The sequence below is a fragment of the Ptychodera flava genome, chromosome 12 (genome assembly GCF_041260155.1).
Source record: "Ptychodera flava strain L36383 chromosome 12, AS_Pfla_20210202, whole genome shotgun sequence".
Lineage (NCBI taxonomy): Eukaryota > Metazoa > Hemichordata > Enteropneusta > Ptychoderidae > Ptychodera > Ptychodera flava.
This window is the reverse complement of record NC_091939.1, coordinates 24546628-24566574: the sequence shown is the minus strand read 5'-3', so window position 1 is coordinate 24566574 and position 19947 is coordinate 24546628. Positions and strand designations below refer to the sequence as shown.

The window sequence follows — 19947 nt, the reverse complement described above, 5'->3', positions numbered from 1 at the left end:
AAAGTTTCAAGGCGTGCTCTATAAGTACCATGATCGGACAGCGAGATGACCGAGACTGATTGATTATGCTATTATAAATAATTTACTATAACGACGCTGTTGATTATTTTACTAATCTTATTTCTAAAAAATCATAATGATCAAGTTTATGCAAATTTGTCGGTTCAGGCGACTTGCGAGTGCTTGCAGTATTAACTGAAGTGTTCGGGGCAACAGGTAACGGGCGAGGAGTGGGGTAACTATATATAATGTACAGCAAGTGCTCTAGTTATCCAATGAAGATAGTGGATGTTGATAATGCTGATTGCCTTTCAGTCAGACAATTTGTAGGAGACTTAGTCAATCAGAGAAAAGAATATTATGGCCCCATTAGGCCAAAAAAAAAAAAATTGTGTGTTCCTGTAACATGCTCTTCAGAAATAGGGTAGGTAGGTAGGAAAAAAAATTTTTTTGGTAATTTTTTTTTTCTCTGCAAAAAAGAAAATGTGAAAGTTTTAATACCCTTCGACAAGGGTCAAGGCATCGTCATTGTCTGACATCACAAAAGATTACATACACGAATGCAAAAGACAATTACGCAACACTCAGTATTATACACGACTAGACAGTGACGACACAGAACAAACAGTAAACAAAGTACACGAACTATTAAACAAAATGTACGAGAAAAACACATCGACCATGATACTTATAAGTATCTCGATCCAAAAAACATAAAAATCCGTACCCCGCATTGGTACTTATTGCCTAAAATTCACAAACCGCCGCCTGAAAACTCAACGTTTGCAGGGAGACCAATATTTAGTGGCTGCTCCAGTCACACTAACAGAATTTCAGAATTCCTGGATTACTTCATAAAACCACTGGTCCAGCAACAACCGTCAAATATAAAAGACACAACAAACATCATACAAGAAATAGAAAAAACATTTCCCCAACATGCATTCTTGTAACACTCGACGTGGTGTCGATGGACACAAACACAATTCACGACGAAGCGATTCGGCTAGTCAGTGAAACATTAAACTCACAAACCTCGCTTCAAACAAATTACGGCATCAAAAAACCACCCACGGAAGACTTAATAGAAATGCTTTCACTAATTCTAAAACACAACAGTTTTGAATTTAACAAGCAATATTTCCGTCAAACCCGCGGCTGCAGCATGGGATCGAATGCCTCGCCAGAGATAGAGGACATTGCTTTTCATGAACTTGAAAAGAAAATAATCGTAAACAACCACAACAACATTCACTTCTGGAAAAGATTCAGAGATGGTGTCTTTGCAATCTTTCTGGAACACAAACCGAACTCACTAACTTCATTCAAAAAATCCACACAATGCACCAAACGTTTAAGTTTTCATACGAAAACTCAACACAAGAAATTACATTCCTAGATGTAGTAGTTTTCTAAGGTGCAAGATACCACAAAGAAAATATCCTCGACATCAAAACACATACTAAACCAACAGACACATTCCAATTTCTACATAGAGAATAGTGTCACCCGACAGCAACATTTAATGGCTTTATCAAAGGTGAAATCCTTAGATACGCTCGCACTTGAAACAACAGTGACGACTTTACTAAAAACGTCGCTTTCTTTAGAAACAAACTACTCGACAGAGAATACAAAAAACAATGAAATCACGAATATAACAGAAAAAATAAACCACAGTATTCGTAATACACTAACAAACTGTACAAGTACACGTAAAGAAGCAACAAACAAACTCATCTTCAGTACAACATACAGCCCTTACATAAAAAAAGTTCTTAAGGGAAGTCTTTTGAAACATTGGCTGAACTGGAGAAGGACTCAACACTAAGGAATCTATTCCCAGAATCACCAATCATTGCGTACAAGAGAAACAAAAACCTAAAAGACACACTAGTCAAAACAAAATTTACAGAAGTAAAGAAACAAAAACAAACAAACCAGCCACCAAACGGACTCACAACGAGACCCAAACATTGATATTCTTGCCTCGCTATTCGAAGAGCAAGACCACTAAAATACATTAAAAACAAACACAAACTAACGAAAGAATCTACATTGCGACTGATGAGAAACCACACTCGGGTTTCGAAACGCAAGCGTCAAAGGGCCACTCATCAACTTTGTAACACCATAGGTCCGGCTGCGTCTCGCCATAAGCTTTCCCCACACAAACAAAACATTACCGTACACACTAATCCAAACTTCCCTACAAATATCCGAGGCGAAACAAACATTTTCATTAACACAAAAAATCGGATAAAAATGTAGGAACACATTTTTGAAACGAATCAAACACAAACTCGACACAAAAACATTTTGGATAGTTAGGTGGGGAGCCTCTTTCACACTTTTTACAATCGCCATAAGCTTTCCCCACACAAACAAAACATTACCGTACACACTAATCCAAACTTCCCTATAAATATCCGAGGTGAAACAAACATTTAATTAACACAAAAAATCGGATAAGAATATAGAAACACATTTTTGAAACGAATTAAACACAAACTCGACACAAAAACATTTTGGATAGTTAGGTGGGGAGCCTCTCACACCTTTTACATTTTTTTCCTTTAACATGATCGCATTTCTCACATGTTACGGAAAACACGCTTGCACAAGCAGTCGCTATTGTTGTTTAATGACGTCATGAAATCACGCGTGATTTAAAACTTTTCCCAGCCAATCTCGCGGGATTTGTTTTCAAGGTCAAAAAAAAGTTTAGGGCCGGGGGGTTTGAACTAGGGTAGGTCGGGTTACCGGAAACACACAATTTTTTTTAGGCCTTAGTTGAAATGTTCGATGTCTTTTTTTACAGTCAGATTTGTGAATCATCCTTCTACCTTTCCCGAAAAATCATATCGAAACGACGCGTATTCAACACATCATCACATACTGAGTGTGTGTGGGGGGTATGTATACAGAGAGTTGCCAGATGTAAACTGACTTTTGCCCAGTACACAGGAGCTACCATATAGTATATCCGATAATGCACAACGAATGATATTCGCAATTTGAGTCCACTGAGATGCTTCTGTGTCTAATCATAGACCCCAGAGAAAAAACCTGTAGGGTCAATGGCCTGATGCACCCCGAGGAAATGATACTGTTTTATGAAGTACACACATAATTTCCCCCCACATTAAGAAACATGACAGAACTTTTCGAGGACCATTATCTGTAAATGTGATTTATTTTTCACTATATTTGCTGTCTGTAAATAGTTCCTTGTTATACTTCCATAATGATATCATTTTAAACTTGCCAAGACAGGCTGTATGTGCTTGCTGATATATTGCTACAGGTAGAATGCAAATCAGGGAATGCTGTTTGACTCTGAAATTTTTACAGTACTATTTTGATCTACCTCTTCGGTATGGGGGGGGGGGGCTGATTTTAAAGCTGTCGGAAAAAGAAAAAAAAATCATGTCTCAGTGTTTCGAAAATCGAAAATTTTATTTTGCACCATAGATTAAACCTAGGGATGATGGCCATTTTGAATTTCAACGTCATAGGCTTTATTTGGCGAGTTTCACCACAGACAACTCTGACTGAATAACAGTAAACATGTAAAGCAAAAAAAAGAAGAAAATTTAAAAAAAAAATAGAAAAAATGTGGCTATCAAAATATAGCAAATAAAATAGATGAGAGAGGGCGTATGATAAGATCCTTCAGTCTTCTGAATGCAGAGACATTTACTGTTCAAGGCTTTGGTGCGTCCTATCCAGGAGTATTGCAGTTATGAAGTGTTTGGAACCCGTACAAGAAAAATTAATTTCGTCTTTTTCTTTAAAAAATACCCATTTGTTACTAAATGAGCCCTCTTTGTTAACTTTGAGTTTCTCACAAGTTATCATGACGGGGTTTGGGCTGGACTAGCTGTAAACTTTATCGACTCCTCGTTTACCCTCCACTTTGTTACTTTCTCTCGATTTCATGTGTTATGTAATCTACCTTTCCTAATCGGGTTAATAAACCAATCATTATTATTATGAAAGAAGACATTGACTGTATTTTAAATGTCCTACGTAAAGCCCGAAATTATAGTTACCAGGATTGACGCAATGATCCAATGAGGAACGTCGTGAAAGTTACATCTATATATACCCACTCTCAGATTTCGCAGACTGACCTGGCGGATGTATAAGATTACGGTTGGTCTTTATGATACCAAAGTAACAGCTGGAATTGCACTTTAAGCTGCTGTAACCAAAGCAGAGGACACTCACTCAAAATAGTTAAACACCCACTGCCGGCTAGAGATGAGACGTAACTTCTCCACTCAATGCTTCACTGACACAAGGAACACATTGCCTGATTCTACAGTTTGAGCCGTTTCAGTGAAATCATTCAAAACCAATTTTTCTGCAGGATTAACCCATGAAATATGACTACAAATGAATAAACATTTTATCACAAAAACCAGAACTGGATATAAACTAATCCACGTTCACAGAGTCTATAGAGCTGAGTATAGAGGCACCCACTGCCTGTGTTCAGAAACTGAACAGGCATAAGTATGAGAAAAGTATACCAATGAAGGGCTGAAGGGGCGCACAGTGAGTCCCTCTAGCCTGTGGACTATTACACGGTACTATCCCATAATTCATAAGTTATGATTTGTACCATTGGGCATTCCTTGGGAAGTTGTACAATGTCTCCGATTTGAAGATAAATTCATGCATTAGTGGCTGTTAAAAAATTTGAAGACATTTTTTAAAGCATACATTCTTATCGATTCCTGTTTTAGATGATTTTGAAAATTACGCTTAATTAGAGAGGAGGTAGCATTGTAAAATTTTTCACAGATTATGTCTTACTTACACTAACACAGTGAATAATAAAACCATTGTTGAACACATACTGGGCTTTCATCATATGTGTCATGTTTCGTTTCTATTTTCTCGAAATTCTCGAGCGTCGTATGTAACGGATTAAACCATTTGTTATCATCGCCTCGCAGATTCTAGATGTATTTCCGGCAAATATTTGAAGATGACCCCACGGATATCATATTTCATTCCAAAAACGCTTGGTTTTAACTCACATACACACAAGGCCGCAGCGGGACTGTCATTGTGTAAATTTACGTAAATTACACAAATTCTAGCTAGCTGTAAGCTAAGTTCTTCCCCTTCGCAATTAGGTCAGGCTACTGCCCTTTACTGTGTAAAGACTTGGCAAGGCCAGGCTGCGGCCCTGGACTGTGTAAAGACTTGGCAAGGCCAGGCTGCGGCCCTGGACTGTGTAAAGTGTTGGCAAGGCCAGGCTACGGCCCTGGACTGTGTAAAGACTTGGCAAGTACTCTTACTGATAGTCATTAACCAGACTCGCGGCAGATATGCATGCAGTATACTGTCTGTGTTGTTTTCCTTCATCAGACCAAGAATATAAATGATACACAGAAAACCGTATCAAACTTCAAATTAAGTTCGTTCACGGTCGATGATCGCGGTATAGGAAAACGCCACGACATTGCACTGTTATTTAGATGTCAACACACAACAAGATTGGCGCCGAAGAGGAAATGAGTAAAAATATTCTCAGAAACAAAGTTATAAATAACACTTTGTAAATTTGCATATCTCGCCGCAGTCTGTTTATTAAAAGAGTTATCAGCTGTAATACCTTCTGAGCGCTCAAGCGTATTAGGAGTGTAATTGTAATGAAATTTTAAGAAGTATAGGGAAACACATGTTATCAATTAAGATGAATGGGCAGTGGCCTAAACTTGTCATCAACGACGTGTTTAGCATCCATCCATTTTGCACACCTGTCCTGTACAGTAGTGTAGTGTTATCTCCGTCTATACGAGAAACGATAGTACTATATGCCACAGACAAGGTAAAATATGCGTGCCAATCCGGTGACTCGAGCGCGCTCGACGTTGCGATTTCGGCCATCCCCGAGACATGTCAAGTGATAACAATTATTGTTGATTCTATTTTTCATTTGTCACATCCCAAAACATCCAGTCTCTCCCTAAATCAGCCCGTGGTTCATTAATTTAGCTAATATGTTTGTAATTAAGGAGCCAGCAACTCAGATTTTCTCAGTTTTCATTGTCCCTGTTATGCAACCAGCTAAATTGCTCATTTCTATGGTGCACAGAATCCTACGTATAGGTTGTTCAAGTCTGCAGTTGACATGTACACAGGTCAGGTGCGCATGCACACGTTTTGTAAGTTTTCTACAAAAAATATTGTTATCAGTTAAAATAGCTGAACACGGTACTTCTGTCAATGTTTGATCTCTCATGTATTTCCAATGTGTCTGTGGTCGACTTGGATATACCCGGTCCGACTCTGTTTTGTTTTGTTTTGCTTTATTTTCTGGTTTTAGGATTGTCACATAGAATCCTACGTAAGTTGTTCAAGTCTCCAGTTGACATGTACACAGGTCAGGTGCGCATGCACACGTTTTGTAGGTTTTTTACAAACAATATTGTTATTGGCAAAAATAGCTGAACACGGTACTTAATAACTGTCAATATTTGATCTCTCACGTATTTCCAATCTGTCTGTGGTCGACTTGGATATACCGATTCTGTTTTGTTTCGTTTTGTTACAGTTGCTGTCGCTTGCACTCAAAGTAACTGTTGATTCATTTCGATTTGCGGCAGTAACGGTCGGTACAAACGATCTCACATTTGCAGACGCCACAGCTGTCTTAGCCCTGCCACTGAGCAATTTCTTTATCGATCTCCTCACTTGGCGGTTTCCAATACCGTACAAGAGAGGGTTCAAAGCGGAGTTCAGAAAAACGATCAAGAGGGTTAGGTTGCACACGAAATAGGACACGCCCGTCTCGGTCACAACACTAATGAAAATGCTTATCAGTCCGGGTAGCGTACACACCAGGAAACATCCCATCGTGGCACACAACACTCTTGCAGCTTTCCTCTGATCGACCGTCGGCGGCGCAGGGGGATTGTTCACCTCGGTAGGAATTTGGTTTAAGTGTTCTATACTTCGGTGGATCTCGCGTATCTTCTTGACTTGTTCGCTGGCCGTGCAAAATATCAGTGCATAGAGCACCAACATTATGGTTACTGGATAAAACGAACAAACAGAAACAAATCAGCAATTTAATAATTTGAAAAAATATAATGCATTCGCTTGCATACATATATGTATATATATATATATATATATATATATATATATATATATATATATATATATATATATGCAATATTCCTAAACTGAGCAACTTTTCTGATCAGTTTAAATTAAGAAACATGAAAAGAAAAAAATAAGATGAATCTTTATGAATCTGCCACGGATACTTATTTTTTATTTTAACATAGCATTAAACATCATGAGTGGGAAACATTTCCGAGTACTGATGACGACGACATTATAATTCTGTTGAGGTCACTCCAAAGGTGGTTGATAGACGATCCACTTTTTAAAGCCCCAGTATCTGTGTCTGTATGCATTTCCTTTCTGAAGATATATATTGTCTGAAAATAACATCTATTATGAAATAACCCCCGCCACAGGCGGGTATACGTGAGATTTCGGTACGACGCACTGCATGCCACCTCGATTGTACAAAGTCGAATGTTTCGGTGTTTTTTTTTAAATTTGGCTTTCTCCGTAAACACGTGAGCAAAAAATGTGGCGTGACGTTCGATCAAACCCACATGACGCCCGTCAACACAATAATGAAAACATGTATGCGAGCTGTTTGGTTATCGTCGAATTCAAGTCTAGACAAAAATTAAATTTGTAAACTCCGATTGACAAACAAATATAGTTCACACGTGAAAAAAATACCATTTTAAGGTAGCAAGCACCTCGAAACAGAAAAAATTAAAACTGTTGGTCAATCTAAAGAGAAACTTTAAGGTAGTATGCACCTCGAAAGTGAAAGACTTAAACTTTTGCTCTAACTTCCTCAAGGAACCTTTCAAACATTCTCTTTCAAAATCAAGAATAAAAATAGGGGTCACCGTGCAAATTGTGGTACTAGAGAAACAAATTACCCAAGATTTACCGATATTAGAAATTCAAAATGGCCGCCATCCCTGTGTAAACTCTATGGAGAAAAATGAAAAATTTCGAATTTCGAAAAACTAAGCCGGTGAGTTTTCTTTTACCAAGAGCTTTAAAATGAACCCCACCATGTGGTATATCAGAAGAGAATTGTAAAAGTTTGATAGTCCGAATGTCTGTCCTCGAGTTGCGTATACCTTAAACCACATTCATAATCAACAATACAAACGAGGGGTGATGTCGCAAATTTTGGCATCTAGAGAAGCCAATTAGCTAAAGTGTATTGATAAGAGATTCAAAAATGGCCGCTACACTTTCATACCACCCGCGGGCGCATTTTGACAAAATTGCCAAATGTTGAAATAGTCAAAGGTTTAATATAGGTCCAATAGATTTTGTGTAAGAAACGCATTAGCTTCCCCATGGTTTATAAATAACAAATCTTTCTTTTGCAATTGGGACCTTTTGGAGGAGTTGGGTAAGTTGAAAAGTGGTACTTTAATTCATTCAGATAACTTGTGACATTAAAAGGGTTTCATTGGTCATTTAATGGTCATTTTGGTGCAAATATAAACGATTGAAAATGAAAAAAAACAACGACAAAATTAAAAAGGTATACGTTATTTTTCATTTTCATTCCATGCAATTAATCCAAAACAATCGTGCTCGAATACATACACACAATGAGCGTTCTAAAAGTTTCTGCGTCAATTGCAGAGGAAATCACTTTGAAATGCTTAAAACCGTTCTAAAGCTATTAGTCGGGTCGGAAGGTAGGGTTCCCATGCACCCCATGGATGTATTTTTTTAACCTACATTTTTGTAATCCTTAGGGTCTATATTTAATGAATTTTGATGTTCCCAAAATCAAATAGTGTCCCATGGGGTTCATTTGGCGCCATCTTTGGCGCCATCTTGGCCGCCATCTTGGATTTCAACAATGGGGTAGGGATCACGTATTTACCGCTCGACGGAAAGAGAAACAATAAAATACTATAAACGTTACATTTTTAGAAAGCCAAGATCATGGCCTTTTCATTGATATATAACTTAATGGGGATTAATTAATATTCGAACGTCGATTAGACTTTATATTGGCCATTGACCGTAAATCGTAAAATTTGCTAAATTTCACACTCAATAATTAAGTTCCCGTTCCTCCAAACAATTTTTCATAAGGTATTTTATATTTTTGGAAGAACTCAGTGCAATAAACAAGAAAAACAACATTAAAAGTATGTGTCTTGAGATTTAGTGGGTGCATGAGCTTGTTTTCTTATTACGTGGTATGCCTTATATCCGTGTGTAACATAAGGGGTAGGGGTAATGTTTCCCTTTCTTCCTCGAGCCATGAATTATGAAACCATATAAATGTTATACTTTTTGAAAGCTCTGAAATTGGCCTTTCCAATCATGTATAGTTTTTATTGGATAAAGTCCCTATTTTACAGTACAAAGCTTATGCCTTTCAGTTTGTTTCAATTTTAAGTGATTTTTTTAAAATTATAATATAAGGGGTAGGGGTAATGTTTCCCGTTCTGCCTTGAACCATGAATTATGAAACCATATAAATGTTATACTGTTTGAAACCTCTGAAATAGGCCTTTCTAATCATTATAGTTTTATTGGATAAAGATGCATATTTGGAAGTTACAAAGCTTAAGCCTTTCAGTTTGTGTCAATTTTAAGTGATTTTTAAACAAAATTACAATATAAGGGGTAGGGGTAATGTTTCCCGTTCTGCCTTGAACCATGAATTATGAAACCATATTAATGTTATACTGTTTGAAAGCTCTGAAATAGGCCTTTCCAATCATGTATAGTTTTATTGGATAAAGTCCCTATTTTACAGTACAAAGCTTATGCCTTTCAGTTTGTTTCAATTTTAAGTGATTTTTTTAAAATTATAATATAAGGGGTAGGGGTAATGTTTCCCGTTCTGCCTTGAACCATGAATTATGAAACCATATAAATGTTATACTGTTTGAAACCTCTGAAATAGGCCTTTCTAATCATTTATAGTTTTATTGGATAAAGATGCATATTGGAAGTTACAAAGCTTAAGCCTTTCAGTTTGTGTCAATTTTAAGTGATTTTTAAACAAAATTACAATATAAGGGGTAGGGGTAATGTTTCCCGTTCTGCCTTGAACCATGAATTATGAAACCATATTAATGTTATACTGTTTGAAAGCTCTGAAATAGGCCTTTCCAATCATGTATATTTTTATTGGGAAAAGATGCATATTTGGAAGTTACAAAGCTTAAGCCTTTCAGTTTGTGTCAATTTTAAGTGATTTTTTGAACAATATGCACAACACAGTTAGTCCGTTGGCCAGGTATCGAAATCGTCCCCTCTAAGGCATTTTACCCACTATGATTTTCTGTTAGCTAGTATTCTCAGCTGTCATAATCTGCTTATTTTCCATTTAACTGATGGTGTGTGGGAGTGTAACGATTGTTTGTGAAGGGCTGTCACGCCCTCAGTAGTAAAATAGGAATGGGTAACATATTTACCACTAGTCGGAAACAAAAACAAAAATAGTGACAATAATCACTGTTCGCTCCCATACAGTTATCAAAACAAACCAACAATTGTATGAAACATGGACATACACATACAGACAGACTGACATTCACAGACTGGCACAGAGTGATGACATTGACCCCAAGTGTGCCTTGGCCCATGAAGAGTGATAAAGATATAAAAAAAAGCTGAATGTAATGATAAAATAGTTAAGTATAGGCCTACAGACACTGAGGGTGAATATGTTACAGCAATTTGATTAGTTTCTTTTCGTTTTCTACTTCTGTGATAATTTTTAAGACAATCAAACTGCAAGGCAGTTTTAATATGTATTGACAAACATGTTATCTTTTACAAGCACACAGCAAACTGTTCATGATTTTTCATTTACAATATTTGACATAGACTGAAATACATAACATGCAACCAGTATTTACATTTTGCCCATGCACCAGATACATGGAGAGATTTCAACATATAATCATCAACTCAGAAACCCTACAGGGAAAGTAAACATTGTTTTCTTCCAGAACAGCTGGTGCATCCACATCTGGAGCAACATACAAACTTAACCAATTACACAAGGATGATGACACAAGAGATAAAGTTAAGAAATTTAACTGTGGTGAACTTAACTATTCCTTTCAAATCCTTACCTAACTTGATTGACATCTTAAACTAAAATACACTGCATGGTTAATTGCACACAAAAATACATCAGGGGTGTACCATTTGATAAAAGGGGGTTGTCTGGAAGATTGATGAGGAACATTATCTTTTTATCCGATACATTGTACATTCTTTTTTCCCACTATCCCACCTTTTCTTTTTGACAAACCTTCTGTGGCTGATTTTTTTATTGACATTTGTTTGGATTTTTTTCAAAATCTGCCAGGACCCCCCCCCCCCATCACTCTTTAACATTGAAAAAAACTTTGAATATATTGTTGGAAACCAAACCTGCTGAAATCACCTCAGCTACAGTATGTTTTCTCATTATTTTTACCGCATTTCAACACCAAATACAGTTTACCATTTCAAATGCTTACTGAATCACCGCATTATCTTGAACATAGGGCCAATGTCCTGAAGCTACTATAGACATGGATACAAAATTAAGTATTTCCTGACTGTATGAAATCATCTCACTAAGGTCATCCTAGGGACCTGTTAGCCAAATATTAAAGCTGTCTGACCAGCAGTTTTGAAAAAAACAAGGACCCAATAATCGACAGAGCTCTGCTGTGTTATGTAGAGAGCAACTTTTCGTGACATGTATTGACGAAGAAGGTTGAGATCTTTGATAGCTCATTGCAGGATGGCCTGACCTAAAATGGCAAAATTAGCTGCAAAAATACAAAATTGATGATTTCATCATAATTATGTATAAAAATGTATACCAAATATCAAAGCTATAACATGACTAAACTTTTGAGAAACAAATATTTTGACCAAAAACGGCAAAAATTGACTCAAAAATACAAAAATTGAAGATTTCATCAAATTTCACTATATCACACTAAGAGAACCCCTAGGAACCTGTATACCAAATATCAAAGGCATCAGACAAGTAGTTTTTGAGAAACACATTTTTTGACCAAAACGGCAAAAATTGCACCAAAAATACAAAATTGCAGATTTCATCATATATTCTATATATCATATTAAGTTTATCTGTAGGAACCTGTATACCAAATATCAAAGCTGTCAGACGAGCGGTTTTGATGAAATAAATTTTTGACCAAAAATGACAAAAAATTCCTTAAAAATACAGATTTGCATATTTCATCACAATTTGAGCAAATCCAAGTTGGGTTATCCCTAGGGACCTGTATACCAAATATCAAAGCTGTCTGACCAGCGGTTATGAAGTTGAAGATTTTTTACCAAAACGCCTTTTTTGGCACTAATTTGCATATTTTTGGCAATGACAACTTCATTTGAACAAAATCTCATCTACAGCCCATCATCCATGTACACACCAAATATCAAGATGAAATGTGCAGCGGTTTTGGAGTTTTTGATGTTGACGGACAGACATACAGACATACAGACAACATACAGACACACAGACATACAGACATACAGACATACATACATACAGACATTTCCCTAGCCTATAAGAATAGCTTCCATTGCCATATATACATATGGCTATGGGAGCTAAAAAGTACCATAAACAATACATTCTTAGAAAGGCCAGATATAAGCTTTTTACTTTTTTGATAATTATTCGACTTTAGACGGCGCTAATATTCCGTATGTACATGGCGGTCAGTAGCCGAAACTATAAAATAACAGCATAGAATACTTGCCGGATGTATTGACTGTTCATGTATAGTACAGGCAGTACTGTGGAATGTAAAACATACAAATCAAAGACGTGGCAAATTTTCTCAACTTTTCACAAAGTTTATATTCCATCATTACTATCAGGATAAGGATTTTCCCAATCTATAAATAAGCTATTACTTGATTACACCTTGATTCAGCATGACTAATATTTTGCATTTGCCACGCAACCAGCTATGCCTGTCCCTGGGATAGCGAACAATGCCTTTAACGAAGCTTTTGAACGCTTTTGTGAATTGTGTAAGAATGTCCTCTCTGTGGACTATAATGTGTGAAGCCGTTGTCTAGCTCGCTGGACTCTGATGATTATGTTGACTTTTTTTTCTCAGCTGCTGGTGGCTGATCTAGCTCGAAAGTTAGATCAATCTCGTCTCTTATAATTTCGTTCTTAAAAAATCACTTAAAATCGACACAAACCGAAAGGTTTAAGCTTTGTAACTTTTAAATATGCAACTTTTCCCCATAAATCTATATATTTTTAGAAAGGTCTGATGCAGCACTTTTAAAAAATGTAACATTTATATGGTTTCATCATTCATGATTCGAAACAGAAAGGGAAACATTACCCCTACCCTTATGTTACACACGGATATATGGCATACCACGTAATAAGAAAACAAGCTCATGCACCCACTAAATCTCAAGACACATACTTTTAATGTTGTTTTTCTTGTTTATTGCACTGAGTTCTTCCAAAAAATATAAAAATACCTTATGAAAAATTGTTTGGAGGAACGGGAACTTAATTATTGGGTGTGAAATTTAGCAAATTTTACGATTTACGGTCAATGGCCGATATAAAGTCTAATCGACGTTCGAATATTAATTAATCCCTAATAAGTTATATATCAATGAAAAGACCATGATCTTGGCTTTCTAAAAATGTAACGTTATAGTATTTATTGTTTCTCTTTCCGTCGAGCGGTAAATACGTGAACCCTACCCCATTGTTGAAATCCAAGATGGCGGCCAAGATGGCGCCAAAGATGGCGCCAAATGAACCCCATGGGACACTATTTGATTTTGGGAACATCAAAATTCATTAAATATAGACCCTAAGGATTACAAAAATGTAGGTTAAAAAAATACATCCATGGGGTGCATGGGAACCCTACCTTCCGACTAGACTATATCACCAGCGTTAAATTGGGCCTTCACGGAACATGAACACCTAATTTTAGAAGGTGATTTAGATAAAGGTGCGATATAGTGGTACATTTTTAGAAACTGAATCAAATTCCGTCATATTTCACCGAGGGTCTGCCAAGTTACTTATCTATGTCTATGTCGCTAATGTTTTACGCATGGAGGAGATTGCAAGTTGAACGTGTCCGCTGTATAATGCTTTATCCTGTCCCATTTCATTCTCCAACAATCTGAACCGCCCTTTCCTGTTACTTTCCCATGTTTTTTCCCAGAACTCGTTAAATTGGAAACTCTTCTCCTTTTCAAGTCCGCCCTTCATTCTGACCAGTCCTAAACTGACAATAAGTTTCTTAAATGCTATACTGTTCCCGTTTCAATGCGTCCATGATTTTCATGTAATCCTCATTTCTACTCCGACCTCTATTTTCGAATGTTAATTCTTCCTGTTATTAATTTTTGTTTGATGATCAGACCATCACCCCGATTAAAACTGCAAATCTTTTCATCATATATTGACCATCTGATGTCGTTCCTGCATAAATTTTAAATTATTGAAAGCAAGGATGCAGGTGCCGCCAATTGAGCTGTTTGTGCAAAATTGTGTTCGTGCGGATTTTTCAGTGGGCGGGCAAATTTCAAAACTAATCCGCGGACAGGGAGAAAAAAAATCGATATTTCAGCTTACTGTGGGCGGGGAAGAAGTTTCATTATTTTCAGTGGGCGGGGAAAAAACTCCTGTGAGTGAATACTGGAAAATATGTAGAGGGAGAGGAATGCCGTGGTTGATAGAACTTGAGGGGAGACCAAGGTATACTGCTAGCTGCTCGCACGGTTTTGCGTTGCTCTGGGTTGCCTAATGGGCATCTAGTGGGCCATGGGGAATTCCAGTAGTGGGGAGAGGGGAACTTGGATTGTTGTGGGGAATGGGGAGCGGGCAGACTATGGATGCTGGAGGGCAGTGCACATCAACATTCAGTGGGAGGGCATATTTTCCGTGTATGCCAGTGGGAGGGCAGTTACGAACAGCTCGACTAAAAAGTCCCCTCCCAATTTTCGGTCAAGGTCTAAAATAAGTAAAATCGGTATATCAGCCTTTAAATTATGTTTTGTGATGATTTTGCGAAGTTGATGAAATCTACCAGTTTGCGGCACCTGAGGATGCCGACACGCAAGTCTTACTTCTGCCTTCTAAAAACTGACAATTTCTGTTTTTAGGACTTTGCAAAGCTTACATTCTATTTTTTCCGAGTGACATACATATTTATGCAGTTGTGAATATTGTGTTTAACAAAGACCAGAATGGCAAAATATTATTTGAATCCAGCTTTTATTTTGCAGATCCTCTCCCAAATCCAAGGTGGAAGAAAAGAAATCGAGGGTCAGCGGGATGAAGTGCGATGTAAAAACTGGAAGCGTCCGAGGTGTCGTACAATTTTGTAAATTCTCATATCTTTTCCAGTCCCAATATATTTGAATAAGCCATATATAATATTAGTTTATTCGGTAATATAGGCCACCGGCCTTTTTACAATACAGGAAAAATAAACAGAGACAAACTTGGGGCTTACACAAAGACTTCTTTGACAACAAAACAACATATTTCTGGAAAGGTATATTTACAGAGAGAATTTACAGTATATATAAGCCAAAATCCATGCCACATAGATTACTGTCAGCTGTCTCATTATTAATCGTCGTCATCATTATTCATATTATATTGTGATGTCATTTGTCCGGGAGTGAAACTCAGGTTTTAACGCATATAACTGGCAGAAATTCAAAATGATGCAAAAACAAAAAGCACAAAATATTTCTCATCAATATTTGATAGCGCACTTCTACCTATATGTTTACTTAATGTGTAATGTGAAAATTTCAAATACATATGCAAATTGGAAAAGTTAATAGTCAGTTATGAAAGGATGTCAAGCTTGATCAATTTTCGAGTTGTGCGATTCTCTCTCTCTCTCTCTCTCTCTCTCTCTCTTCTCTCTCTCTCTCTCTGTAAAATATACTTACTATACTATATATACTATGTATATGTATGTATGTATATCCTTTCTAAAGACTATATATATATATATATATATATATATATATATATATATATATATATATATATATATATAACATTTCTTAAGAATTATTGTGTATTACATATTTCCCTATACATCTGAAGCAAACTGAAGAGCATTGTCGGAAGACTATAATAGTCTCTTAGCTCTCATTATTAGTATTATTGAATTTTTATCAGTCCAATGGTCACGCTTTTTGTTAACGTTTCTTGGAAACATTTGCGTTTAATGGGATCATAACTATGATATCGAATGCTTTAATATTGAGTGTCGCCAGACTTGCACGTTTGTGTAAAATGTTGGCGAAGGATTGATGGATGTGTAGGCCATATTATGGTTGACTGCTATGGAGACGTTATAATGTTTATACTCACCCGGAATAGCGTACCATAATATACCCATGAACATGATGTAAGAAAAGGCCATATAGATATGGTAGCCACACGCCCTCTCCAACGAGAGTCCCATATCTCTTGTCTCAGACTTCCGCCATCCGAATAAGGGAGCGAAGCCGGCCACAATTGAGAGTAACCAGAACGCTAGTAAACACCAAACAGCTCTCTGCTTTGTCACCAGTGCTGGGTACCTGTCGGGAAATATCAACGAGAAAGACACGTTGCTCAATGTTAATTGACCGACACACTGGATTGCTTTTTTAAAGTTATGAAGTTGGCTGTTTCTCACTAAGGGCGAGACCATAAGACTTTGGGGTGAGGTCAGAATTAGTTATCCAACTTTGTATTCATGTTTCAAGATGTGAGGGAGAGCACGCATACTTTTGTGTGGATTTCCAGTTTCTTTTAAGCGTTATAGGTCATTTGCTTCTTTTGCTACAGCAACAAGGCAGAACTTGTCGACTTTTCTCGCGCCTACTGTAGATTTGACCATTTTGGCAATCCCCTCCAAAGAATCTATGATCCGTTCCAAAATCAACGCTCTGTTAACCGATCCTATAAACGCGGTATAAAACGTTTCTCTCAAGGAGAGTATTTAGGTTATAAGGCAAATCTTGAAGATCTTCTATATTTCATTTGAACGACTTTGTAAAAAATAGGGAAGTGGTACTTTTATTGAGTCGTCCCTTTAAGGTTCCCGGCAACGCAATTTTGCATTCGCTAATTCCGCTTCTGTTGCAGCGAGCGACGTTTATTGAATGAAGCACCACGAACACATCAAATTCAGCCGAAATGTTTTGTTTTTTTTTTGAACAAGTATAGAAAGATGAAATACTGACATAGCCAGTGTTTTTGCACCTGTGTATCACTATAGGTTGTCCAAACACGATGACAGTAATTGCAGCGCCGCAATTTACTGAAGGTTCGACCTCGCGGGCCGAATTTTGCTTGTAAAAATAAATAAGGCCAAAGTAATTAAATTCTTTGTTTTGCGTCCCCACCCGCTTAGGTTTTTAAGGTTTTCATGAAAAACACACACAGTGTATTAGAATAGGAAATTTTAGGACATGACCGCTTAGCTTTTCTGAACTAAAATTTTGTTACAACTTTTTATTAGCTGCAATCAAATTACATTGTGTTAATTTTCTCGTGTGTGTTTTTCAGCCGCTCAGACGCGTACCTTTTCCCATTTAGAGTGGACGCAAAACAAAGAGTTTAATTACTTTGGCCTAAGCCATGAAGGATTTACAACCGATTTACAGTCGTCCAAGAGAACTAGTGTATTACACGTTAAGTGACAACAGCAGTAACATTTTCGATACTTTCACTGTCTTTGTTATATGGAACTTTTCCCTTGCTCTTATTCCTGAAATATGTTGGCATACCTGGTTAAGCCCTCCAAGCTGATACATATGTCATACACGAGTACTTATGCAATCATGTTTTTGTTGACACTGTGAATGCTGGTTGCGAACTGATTTTCTTTTTCAACAATAACATATAGGACATAGTCCACATTCAGGCTGTTATGACAAGCGAACACCAGCTGTTTCAATATGATTTTGGACTTTAGAATATCATCAAGTGTTTTGTGAACAAAACCAAATAAATGTCATACTCATAGCTGCTCCATCATTGGTTCTTACTCAACAGATAGGTCCGTTTAGTGGAAAATACATCAAAAGTTACAGCATATGAGCTTCAGAGTTCAACAAGCCGTGATTTTTGTGTATATCATTATTTAACACATACTTCATGCGTCGTGTGTTTAATGTCCAAAGTTGTTGTTGTTCTTCACGCTCCGTTGGCGGGGTTGAAGATATCTTTGCATGTCGACAGTTCTTACAGCATGTGTTAAGATGCGATTGATATTACCTGATTTCAGAAACGACTATTTGAAAAGAAAAAAATTGAAGACGTTGACTTTGCCCCTTTATCGTCCGCACCGTAATCAGAGCAAAATTCGTGAGTAACTTCCTCATTTATAAATTTCAATGATTGGCTAAAAAGAGAAAAGCGTTTCTTTCGATTTCTCATCGGGGTCCGACTCGGACTTGCCTCGACTCTATGATCGCTTGATAAAAAGTAAACATACATATAACCATGTGCTACGCTCGTGAATAGTACTGCTGCAGGATATGCCGCATGCACTAGTTCAAGTAAAATAACCGGTATTCCTCGAAATGCTGCGTGGGAGGGCATTGGTTTCTGTCATTACACGTAATGTCGATCGAATGATATGAGCTGCGAAGTTCTCAAATGTGAAGTTATCGTCTGTGAAACTTGCTGCATGTTAGAATGGCCGGAAGCATGTAAACATTTCTGTTATGCGTCGTTTTCATGTCGATTGTTTGACGTTAATTGTCGAAAATATGATATAAAGTCATGACGCCGTACATTTTTGTAGGAGTGGGATGAGAGAGAAACGTATAGAGACATAGCTAACGTAAAGCTTGAGGAAAAACACACCTTTCATAAAAAATAAAGCTGCTCAAAACTTTTTCGTCGACCCAACACCGAGACATTACTCACCTCAAGGGAAAAGTTATTGCTATGTAGCGGTCGATGGCGATTAGCAGGAGATGGGCGACCGATGCTAGAATGAAGAACATCGTGAAGGAACGACTGACAACGCAATCTAGGAAAGTCCCATTGCCGTTATTCTGCTCGACGACGTATACGGGCACATTCACCGCTCCGACGAGTAGGTCAGCGATCGCCAGGGAAAAAATGAATATGTGCGTGATTGTGTGAAGATGTCGGTCGCGGTATAGAGCTGTCATCACGATTATATTCAGTACGATGCACGGGGCGGAGATCACCAGACCCACGAGGCTTATCCAGTTGACAGCCATCGTATCAGTGCATGACGACGATTGTCGCTGGGTGCTTTTTAGTCCAGTCAAAATAGGGTTAGACCCACCACAAATTGCAACAGAATTTTTTCTTCAGAATGCATTTTAGAGAGGTACCCAGAACAACATATTAAAGTTTACTCGAATCAACCTTGGGGAAATATGCCTAATTTGCATAAATCAAATATGGCGGCCAACCATCGGACAAAATAACATAATTGGCCATATATTACATGTTAAACAAGCTATTTCAGTGATTTCAACGTCTGACACTAGTAATGTGGCTCAGGGAGTCATTTTGGAGGTATAATGTTTCATATAGGCACTTCACTAATTTGCATAATTCCAATATTGCGGCCAACATTCCTACAAAATACATTTTGGTCATATACCATGTATTAAACAAGCAATTTCAGTGATTCCAAAGTTAAAAGTATATTTCTATGGCATGAACAAACGATTTTTGAGATGCAATGATTTGCATTGGCACTTTGTTAATTTGCATAAATCCAATATGGTGGCCAACATTCCTACAAAGGACATTGTCGGTCATATACCACGCTTTAAACAAGCTATTTCAGTGATTTTGAAGTT

At 37.3% G+C, this 19947-nt stretch overlaps 1 protein-coding gene across 1 annotated transcript; it reads right to left on the bottom strand.

The window, feature by feature from the left end:
- Positions 1–5578: 5578 nt before the first annotated feature.
- LOC139145473 (alpha-1A adrenergic receptor-like) lies at positions 5579–19386 on the bottom strand. The gene is made up of 3 exons (XM_070716672.1): positions 19031–19386; positions 16478–16689; positions 5579–7055 (listed from the first exon to the last, which is right to left on the bottom strand). The coding sequence occupies exons 1-3, from the start codon at positions 19351–19353 to the stop codon at positions 6481–6483; spliced, it is 1110 nt and encodes a 369-aa protein (XP_070572773.1). The 5' UTR covers positions 19354–19386; the 3' UTR covers positions 5579–6480.
- Positions 19387–19947: the final 561 nt, after the last annotated feature.